Consider the following 11,182-nt stretch of genomic DNA (forward strand, 5'->3'; position numbering starts at 1 on the left):
ACTCTCAGAACTAGTGTTCCAGACCACACACTCTGAGAAATTACGATTTAGTCTAACAAAGACTCCATTAATCAAAACAACTAGATTTTGCTGCAGTAACGACTAACCTGCTTCTCTCAGTGGTTTACAATAACAAAGGTTTTTTGGTTTTTTTTTAATTGCTTATCCCTCATCAGTTCTCAAGGGGAACTTACTAAATGTTGTCACTCAGGAAGCCAGATTGATGGTACAGTCACCATCTTTAATGTTGTTGGTCTCTGCATGAGATGGAGGGAAAGAGCAAGAAAAGGGAGCTCTGGTGGGTTCCAAGTCCATCTAGTAAACGTCCTGGCATGGTAGAGATACCTATTATTTATCTTTATAACTCTGTGGCTAGGACTATTCTCCTGTTCCACTTGAGCACAAGAGAGATTCGAAGTATGATCTTACCGTGTGCCCAGAAGGCTCATCCTATCATGTGATCAGATTTAGTGAGCACAAGTTACATCTGTCCTAAGAAGACAATCTTAAGGAATTTCTCTACTTACAAAGCAAGAGAAAGAGTCTTGAACAAAAGGTAATGAAAGAGGTGATGAAGTATTTCAGAGTATTCTTTAAGACACAGGTTTCCGATCATTGAAATATCTTTTCAGACTTCTTTTTCAGAATCTTTTCAGACTTCTCTTTCAAATTTCTTTCTCTTTGAAGGTGGGATGAGGATTACTGGAAATTTTGTGCTGGCCTAAGTTTCGCTATGATATTCTAACTTTTCACCGTTACCCCTCTTTCCAATCTAAGGTCAATTTATCTATTTATTTATTTATTTTGGATGGACTATTGATTCACCATGTCTGGGGCCATCAACCTGTGTCACTCTTTCTTCCTGAAATCCTTCCTGTCTCCTGACATGTTTCTGGTTGGTGATCAACTTTTCCTTTCTTTCATGGCTTAAGGAGGTTAGACAAGAATCATCCCATTTGACCTTTGTGGTTTCACTCCTGGTGTTCTCTTGCTCAGACTTTGGTGCCTACCTTTAAGGAGCCCCACCCCTGGGTGGGGAGTGAACTTTCCTCCTGTCTCGCCTACTGTCAATTCTTCTCTCAAAGGCAGCAACCCTGATCAACCCATAAGCCAACTTCCTCATCTTAAGGTAATACAACCAAATGAGATGTATACAGACAGGATTTGGAGTCTAGCAGACTTTGTCAAATCCTGTTTTTACCAATTCTAGCCATGTTGCCTTGGGTGAGTTACTTCTTACCTCACTCAATCTGCCTTTCCTCATCTCTAAAGGAAGTGACGCAAAACCTCACAGACCAGTTGTGACAGTTACAGGAGAAGATGGTAGGTAGTACATGAGTGTGGCTTCTTGTATCATTTGCATACCTTACCACCCAAAAACTTAATGACTCAAAACATAAACAACATGTCATGGCTCACAAGTCTTTAGATCTCTACGAAGTTCTGATGTGGCCCAGCTTAGATAATGTCAGGTGTGCTCACTTTTGGGCTAATAGCCTACTGGTGGGTCAACTGGGGCTGGCTAGTCTAGAACAGCTTCGCTGATGGTTTGGCAGTTTGCTAACTGTGGGCTTGGGCAAAAAGGTGACTTGACTGTGTGTCTTTCAGCATCCAACTAGCTAGGGTGCATTTGCCTTCATGGAAGCCATCAAGGATCCAAAGGAGAAACTCTTAAGTGTTCAAGGCCTCTTGGGCCTAAGATCAAAACTGGCACAAGGTCTCTTTTGCCACATTCTATTGGCACAGTCCCCAGGCTGTCTTAAATGTATGGGTTGGCAAAATAGACTCCACCTCTTGATGGGAGAAACTCTCAAGGAGCATCACAAAAGCTGTTGGGAGAGGAAGTTCTGGTACCTCAGAACCATTTTTGCAATCAGTCTAACACAGTTCCACTTTCTTTCTTCTGCTCTCAAGTCTTTCCTAACCTGCTTTAGTTCTGGTCCCACCTATTGCAAACTTCTTAAAGGCAGGGTGTTATACATCTCTACAGTCCCCATTTTCTGCGCACCGAATGAACACAACTATCATCACAGCATTCATTAAATTCTTAATTTATTCCAGACTGTTTTAATCATTTTTCAATACATCATGTTGTCCTAACAACTATTCTCTTTATAATTGCAACTCTTAACTGTCTTCCCATTCTCATGCACTTAGTAGGTGCCCAGTAAAGAACCCATTAAATGAATGTATTTTTCTTCTGCCCCTGGCTATTCTGCGGGATTAACACCTGCTTTGTGGTTCCAGGAGATGGATCCAGAGTGAGACAGTGAGTCAATCATTCCCAACTCTGACTTCTCCCAATACCCACTTCTGGGGCTCACCTGTCTCACCTCCAGTTCACCCCACAGACTTGTTATCCTGGGTTGAATTCAGCCTCCCATGAACTCCTGTAATACTTCTCAAGCCCCGCAGCGCCCGTATTACTCATCTTGCTCACCCACACACCTCCCACTCCCCTCTGTTCATGTCTTTGCCCACAGTCCTCCCAGGCCTTTGCTTATGTGAGTTTATTACAAGTTATTTTTCAGAGAGAGATACCATAAACCTTTATGCTTAGTCATGGAGAGCAATAGTAATAACAAGGTCTTTGTGGTGCTAAGTACTTGTCCTGACATCTCATTGAATTTCTGGAACCATCCTGATAGAAACGTGATACAGGTACAATAGTCCCCATTCACAGACATCACCACTAAGGCACGGAGAGGGTTAGCAGCTTGCTCAAGGTCACATAATACAGTGATGTTTAAGGTGGGAAGAAAACTAAGGATTTATGATTTATAGGCCAGCAATGGCTCTGTCCTCTTCACCAAACTGATCTATTTTAAGTTTCATACATTTCTCCAGCTTTCTGGTCTGTTGTCCAGCTATGCTAACTGAGTAGGATCAGGGAACATCTAATGGGCATCAGCTGTATGCCAGGCACAATTCCGAAACAGAAGGCATGCGTCTGTCCATCTCAGGGAAAACACTGTTGTGTTGTATAGGAGAGTGCTTTTATTTAAGTCGTCCTGGTTTCTAGTCAAGTTTCTATCCCTTCCTTGTTTTGAGATCTTGAGTAAATTTTATATACAGTTTATTTTCAGTTTCTTCATCCCCTACAAGTGTTAACCTTCACAACACAGGTTTCTTAGGACAATTAAATGAGATGATGGAACTAGAGCTCTGACACATAGAAGCCACTTCACAGGGTTACTGTTATTGTTGTTGTTATTAACAAATATAAACACGGTAAGAATGAGTCATACTAGTCACAATTGCCCAACCCTCCCCTATTAGATCTTCATCACTTTTATGTCTCTATTACTCATTCCTTGTTTGTCAACCGGAGATCTAAACCCTTTTTGTTTTATGTACCTGGTTCTAGGATGACTCTCTTAGGTCACAGTGGACATTTGAAACATTTATGACCTATTTGGGCCCCTTAAGTCTCTTTTTTTCCCTTATGCAAAGGTACATATGAGCTAGAATGGTAACCTTGGAAAGTAACTGGTATCCCAAAAAAAAAAAAAAAAATTCTAGGGAAATGAAACATAGATCTTCATGTCTAGACTCGCATGGGACCCATTTCTGAATAGTAAACATAGGAGCATGGACTATGAAGTTAAGAAGAGTTGGTTCAAAACTTTATGATATACAATTCTTTAAAGTCAATTTTACATGTCTTAGAGCTTTCTTATGTTCTGAGATGTATTAAAAGTCCACAAAAGTTAAAGACAAATCAGACAAATCAGAATATTCTTCCTTCCAGTGATTCATCTACTGTAGTGTTCTAATAAGAAGTGAATCAACATCTTTGCTGGATTCATTTTGTGCTTCTCTGTTTACAAGCATGTTTGAATTTCTTTCCTTCGACTTAGCCATCTCAACACCCACACAAGTTAAAGTTGTAACTCCTTTGGAAAGCTGGAGGTGAAGACCTTGGACTCAGAGGGCCAAAGTGGCATGCCCAAGTTTGTGAAGTTAGTGATAGGAAAACTGTAAATCATACCTCAATAAAGAGGTTAAAAAACCAACCCAGGAAGGAACTCTGATGCACGTTCCCTGGCACTGGTGCTTTCACCCCAACCCAGCCACCTGTGTACCCCAGTGGCTGTGCTGGCATAAGAAAAGAGGGGACCAAAGCTTATCTGATCAAGGCATTTCCTTCCACACTCAGCTGTGCAGGAGCACTTGTAAAGCATGACTTTCCACTTGAGATTGGAGAATCGGAAAAGAACTGAATGGAACCATAGGAGACAGATCACTCTGTGAAGGAGCAAGGAAGGGACTGAATTATTCAGTGAAATTTAATGGGCTTTTCAGAATATGCCAGCAATCTGTTCCCATTCTCAAATCAGATGCCACCGAGCCAGCACGCTTCCTGTCTGTCTGACCCACTCGAGCAGTCTCATTGGGGGTACAAATAATGGTTCCTCCTAGAAGGTGGAGGGCTGTCCTGATAAAAGTTGTCTTTTGAGAAACTCATTGTAGATGCTCGGGGTTGATATGTGTGGATATTGGTGGGGCTAAGTGAGGTAGTAAGATTCTTGAGGATTCCCTCTTTTTGGACCAATTGTTATACACTAGAGCAGCAGAGATGTACTAGGTAGAAGTTCCTGGCCCCGTCACAGCTAGCTCACTCCTGTGATGTAACTCTCCCAACAATCATTCTGTCAGCTTACCATCTGTAACATAAGGAGTTCAGACTCCTCCCAATCATCCTTCGAATTATGAAATTTCATGGTTTTTGGTCACTTCTTAAAGAGCTTTCCTCAGGACTTACTTGGATGAAACAACCCCGTTGTATCACCCGCATTGGGCAGATTCATCTACTTGAGCCTCAGTTTCTTCATCTTGACAATGAGCACAAAAGATGGCACATCTTAGAGACTGTTGGAAAATGTTGAATCAGATCTTGCATGTGAAATTCTTTGTTGCTGACTTTAGCACCTAGCACTCAAATTTTAGCTGCCATTGTTATCATATCTAGTATTGTCTTTGTTCTGATTTTTCTTCCTGTCTCACTGACCCATGAACCTCCAAGGCCAGAGCAAGACGTAAAGTGAAATTGCATCCCTATGGATGTATTAGGCCGCCAAGAAAAATGAACACTTCACATCCTCAGGGCTATCAATTAGTAACATTTGCTATGGAAAATCAACTCCTGCAAAGAAAGAGAAGTATTCAGTTTCAAGCATGAGAAAAGAGAAGGAAACAAAGATTAGTCACAGCCCTAAAATGTTGAAATGCCATTGTGTTATTATCTCAGCGGCCAGGTATCTGGTGCTTCCACAGCTACTTAGCATAATGGAGAGTTGCTGACAAGCTTCTCAGCAGAGCTCTCACTTACAGGTGTAGAACCACAGTACTAGCCGGGACTCCATTGGAACAACATACTTTTCTCATGACTAAGTTGAAGGGCTTTTGCTCTCAGGGCACGCCAGCTGCTTAATATAGAAATGCCGGCTTTGGGTTGCTTATATGTCTGTGCTAGATCACCCAAGAAGATTCAAGCTCCCCTTCTCCAATCCTTGGGATTGGAGCGGAGTCAGCCCCCCATTTAGGTTGGTCTCTCCTCTTATTCTGTTGTACTTTATCACCACATGGGTTCAGTTTTTCACTTGTCTCATGTCCTTCTATTCAGATGGTGGAAATAGTGAACTGAGATTGTGTATCTCCTTTTTCCATTTGATTACAAACATAAAACATACTCTATAAGAAAATTTAAGTAATAGATACAGTCATGAAAATGTGAAATTACTTACCCAACTATATACCTCAGTCTCTACAAGCTCATACTCTGAAGATCGGAACTCTTAATGATATAGATGCTTTTGTCTGTAATTTATAATTTAACTAGATGGGGAAAAAAGTGCATCCAATGGAATTCATTGTATGAAGGGCATTTGTTTGTGAATATGAATTTCAGTTAGAAAATGAGCTCCTAAGCAAGAAAACAAGAGCCCTAGTTATGGTAAGAAAGGTTTTGGAGGGAATAAACACAAGAGTTACATTGTTACTCTGGAGGTAGAGAAAGGGAGAGGAGAGGGCAGGATGAAGAGGCAGGAAGTGATGGGGAAGCCAGCAAGATGTCAGGAGGCCATAGCTGTTTTGATGCCACCCTAGATGCTTAAGAAAAACTCCACAAACCTTCAGCAGTGTCAACAAAATTAAGAAAAGACTTGGATGTGAGATAATTCTTAGAGAAACAACAACAAGGATTCAGTTTGGCATCACTTTCAAATGAGCTATAATGGAAGCAGCATAGAAACATGGATATGGAGTAGAACCTAAGGGGGAAAGTCCTGAAACCTGCAGATGTCACAGGAAGTCTCTTCAATATTAAGAGTAATTTGGGGCCAAGATTAAGTAAGGTTTCCAGTGTGAAGATCCTCAGCTACTGATAATCATATCTATTTGTAGGCTTTATTATTATGTGTGTGTGTGTGTGTGCGTGCACATGTATATATATAAACATGTATGCACTTCCATATAGGCATATGATATATTTACACAACCATAAAAATATAGACGCTATTGTTTTTGCAACTTACTCTTTTTTACTCAGACATATGTTAGGACATCAACTCATTGTATTTCAAAAATATCTTGTGATTACCTGCAATGATCCAGGCACTATGCTACAGGCACTAGAATCAGCCATGAAGAGTCTTTTCATGTCAACTGACCTATCATTTTTTTTAATGACCACATCAAATTGCACAGTAGAAAGTTTTGTTTTGTTTTATTCTCTTTCATTTTGATAACAAGTCCTTCAGGGATAGACATTCAGGTCATTTATAGTCTTTGGACTATTACACAGAATGCTCCAGTGTACTGGTATATCTGTGCATATGTGCAAATACTTCTGAAGGTAATAGCTTCCTTGAAGAGTTTTGGAAGAGTTGGGGTGCATACATATGTTCAAATTAAATCTACTGCCAAATTCACCTCCAAAAGGCTAATGTCATGAACACTTTACTATATTAATTCTCAAATAACTGAAGACTATTTTAGAAGCAGAACCCTACCAGATCCTGTTGAGAATATTGACGATGATGTTAATGATGATGTTGGCAAGTATTAGGCTCAGTATCTTTCAAACCTTGCAGATATTACACATGAGGTAGACCCAGGAATGAATGTAACTGGTCCAAAGATACATGGTTAGCAAATGGTAGAGCCAGGATTTGAACACTTTTCTGTCATGCTCCAAAGCCCACTCTACTACTTCATTATATGCAGGGTTTGCCGAAAACGGGTATTATGAGGTGTTCCACTAGGAAACACTGCACAATAAATCTAAGGATTCTATGACCAAATGACTTTGGGAAACACTTTATAAAATCTGTACATTTTTGGAGATTTACAATATTCATTAACTAAATAAGTCCTCCGGGAAGATATGTAACCAAGCTAAGGAAACATTTCTCAAAGTTATTTGACTTAGGAACCCTTACATTAAAACAGGCCTTTTCTGAGGAACACACTTTGAGAAGTGCCCTCGTTGTATGGTATATCTCTGTGATTTATTCCTAGAATTACAGGCATTTTTTGAAGATTTTTAAGTATCACCTACACTAAAAGATTGATACGAATAACCTCCCTCCTTCCATTGTTGCTAGAAGATGTGCAGAGATGGGAACTTACTACTTAGCGGGAAAGCCAATTCCATTTTAGGACAGCCCTGTTGTTAGAAAATTTTATATATATATATTCAACCCTTATAGCCCTGTGAAGCTTATTCAGTGACTCTAATTTCACCCATTTGCAGTTCCACAGAGTATGCTAAATCTCAAATTTCCCTTTAAATTTTTGAAGCCAGTAATTACATCTTAGTCCATCCATCATCATCTTATCCCATGTTTCATGGTCCAGATTTTCCTTTCACCTGGTCTTATCTCCTTACTCTCAAGATTGTTCTCTCTTTAATACACTGCTATGGGTCTGTATTGGGATCAAAGTGGGATACCCGGAACTAGACACTCCACTCCAGCTGGTTGACCAGCAAGAATGAGGACAGAACCTGTCTTTCCCTTGCTCCAAACATTCCATTTCTATCCACACACCCAAGGTTGGAACAATGTGATTTTGTAGTCATGGCATATTAGAACTCCAACTACACTTAATAACAATTCAGTCTTCTAAACAGCTACTGATTTGGAAAGGGAGGGGGTTGTTGATGACTACAGCTTTTGAAGAAAGCAGACATACAAGTGATGAAGTTTTGTTCAGTGCAGCTCTGACTCCAAGGGAATATTTAACTTTGTGCTCCCCCTGCTTGACGTGCTCTCTCTCTGCCCAGAGAAGTAGATAAGTTAAGGGATGTGGGCAGAGGGGAGCAATAAACAATATGAAGAGTAAAGGATGAATTATAGCAGTTATTTGGCAAGTTTTGAAAGGAAGATAAAAATCTTTAAAGTATAGACCAGAGGAAAAGAATTAAAAATAATAGTAGGACGAAGGTATGACTATTAGGACAATGTTTTGCATATATCTTCTCTTGTTTGTTTTGTTCTGTTTTCTTTTGTTTTCATACATCTTTTCTCTTAAACTTTATAACATAAAGGAGACTATGACCCCTATCTTTAATAGGCAGAAACTAAGGATTTGAGAGGTTAAAAGACTTGTCCAGTTCTAATCAGCTAGTCGAGTATAGAGTCAAGATTTCTGCCCAGGTATATTTGATGCTAACGTTCTAGAATTCTTTCATGCTAAGACTTCTCCCTCAAAAGCCCGAGATGAAGCCTGGTGGTGTTGGGATGGAGCAGCAAAGCCCAGTGAGCTCTGCTTCTGAGATGGGCCGGTGGGGAGGGCTGGGTGAGCAGCAGCATATGGGGACCCAAGGCAGTCACAACTAACTGCCCAGTAAATTGGGCCCCCTTCAAGGCCCGCCATAAAGAAAAAACAAAAACAAAAACAAACAAACAAACAAAAACACCAACTCTCTCTGTTCCCCAGTACAAATTAACTATGAAAACCAAAATTCTTCTACGAGAACAGGTTGCAGACCTCCTGTTAGGCTGCCATGAACTTCATTTCTACCTTTGAAAATTTTTTATGGCTGTTTGTGATTTCCTCTGATCCTGAGGATACCTCTGCCCTGATGGAGAAAGAGTGAAACAGGCTTAGCTGGTATCCTTTTCCTGTGTACAGACTGGGGTTGGCCAACTTAATTCGCTTATGATTTTGATACTATCAATACAACCAATAGATATTAGTTATTGAACACTCACTGTGTGCCATGCATGATGCTAAGTGTTCTATCCACAACATCTCTTCCAATTATCAAAACTCCTATTTGGAAGTATTTTGTTATTTTAAACAGTTTTAACACAACAATAAAAATTTAAAAACCAAAGGGGTGGGAGGAAGCTTTTGGAGGTAAATTTCTATAGCACCTTGACGGAAGTTAAGTATTATTATCTCCATTTCTATCCATAGGGAAACTACAAAGGCAACTTGCCCAGAATCCCAGAGTGACTAGGGAGTGGAGCCAACATTCAAATACAAGTCTGTCTGAAATCAAAGCCTAGTTAACCCAGTCCTTAAATTGAAGCCGCTCAGGCTTTGGAATGTGTTGTAATTTCCTAAGTCTTAAACACACATCTCAGTCCAGATTCTGATTTAGTGGGTCTGTAGTGGGCCATGCACTCTCCATTCCAGTAATCACCACCAGGTATGTCTGAGCACCATATTTGCAAAGAAAGTTTTTTGAGACTGCAAGTAGTGCCCTTTCTCAGAATGAATTCCTCCCTTCACCCCAAAATGTGAATACAGTGCCCTTGTCATCAGAAAATAGTGAAAAGCCGGCAGGGAGGGGGTAGACCCATGTCTGAAGAGAGGAGGAGTGAGTGAGGTTGGAATGATGAAAGAGGATGAAACGGTCCATCCTGAAAATCCCGATCCTCAGTGATTTCCAGAAGTTTGATTTACACCATGAGTTCTAAGCCTGGTGATCTTCCTTCGCTTTGTCTCCTGGCTTCCTGAGTTACTGGTTAGGACGTTCCCTAGACCGCAAACAACACAGCCGCAAGAAGGAAGGAAAGCAGTGACTAGGCAAGTGCTCGGTTTACAGATTGATTGCCTCTCCCCTCCTGCTCCTACCAGACCCCTGCGCCCGAGAGGAATGGACAGGACCATGCACAAAAGCGGCCAGAAAGCGAGCAGTTTCCAGAGGGATATGAAATGTATAACTTATGCATTGCCTGGAAATGCCATAAGAAATTAATATTTGTTACAGAAACAGTGGGGCTGCATTAATATTTTAATGGTGAATGAATATTTAATCCAAAACTCTGGATGGAAAGCGGACAAGACAACCATGGCAGGAACAGTTACAACCACCCGGTTAGAGATGTTAATGATTCATTGGCTCTGTCAGTAGTAATGTTGCCAAACAGTGTAGCCGTTATATAATTCCTTTGAAATATTGGTAATTGACTCCTCAGAATCAAAATCAGAACTGTTGCTTATTCTTTGAGAGGCAGCATGAGGCGTTGGACAGTGTGAGTCTGTGGAATCACTTGGGATACCAAGTCCACGGTTTACGGGCTATTGCACTAGAAGGAAGTTCATTTACGTCTTCCAGCCTTATCTTCAAGATGAGACTAGCATTGACTTCATGGAGTTGTTGGCAGCATCCATTATTCACTCAACTGATGTTTCCTTTGTGGTTTCTCCTTATTTTTATAATGGGGGAAAAGGTGACTAAAACGTCTCTTAAGTTAGTCCCGTAGCTATCTCTCAAAGGAAGAATGACATTTTTATTTTCCTCTTTGTTCTTGATAGTTGTACCTTGAGAGCTTGTTTGGAGGTTCTAGCAGGGGAGCGCAGCTACTCGTATACCCTTGACCGAAGAACGGTCCTCTCCTCTATCGGGAAAGGTCGTCCTCTTCGACCGAGCGCGCAGCTTCGGGAGGGACGCACATGGAGCGGTGAGGGAGGAAGGGGACACCCGCCTAGCCAGCCAGATCAGCCGAATCAACCCTGGCGATCAATGGGGTGACAGATGTCGCAGCCAGATCGCCCTCACATCCTTGATAGTTGTACCTGTGATCATTTCACTTCAGTGGAGATTACTATGACTAGTTTGGAGAAAACTATTCATCTAATTAAAAATCCCATTCTAGGGGTGCCTGGGTGGCTCAGTGGGTTAAGCTCCTGCCTTCGGCTCAGGTCGTGATCTCAGGGTCCTGGG

The 11,182-nt window shown here is 41.0% G+C and overlaps 1 protein-coding gene across 1 annotated transcript in view; it reads left to right on the forward strand.

Annotated features, from left to right (window-relative positions):
* Positions 1 to 10,473: 10,473 nt before the first annotated feature.
* The window catches only part of PAPPA (pappalysin 1), a gene marked incomplete at its 5' end in the record, with an annotated part of 138,399 nt that continues 137,690 nt past the window's right edge, over positions 10,474 to 11,182 (forward strand). Inside the window, one exon of the mRNA XM_082695197.1 lies at positions 10,474 to 10,490. Coding sequence (XP_082551323.1) covers positions 10,474 to 10,490 — 17 coding nt within the window. The remainder of the gene's footprint in view (positions 10,491 to 11,182) is intronic.

The sequence above is a fragment of the Mustela nivalis genome, assembly GCF_964662115.1.
Source record: "Mustela nivalis genome assembly, chromosome: 13".
NCBI lineage: Eukaryota > Metazoa > Chordata > Mammalia > Carnivora > Mustelidae > Mustela > Mustela nivalis.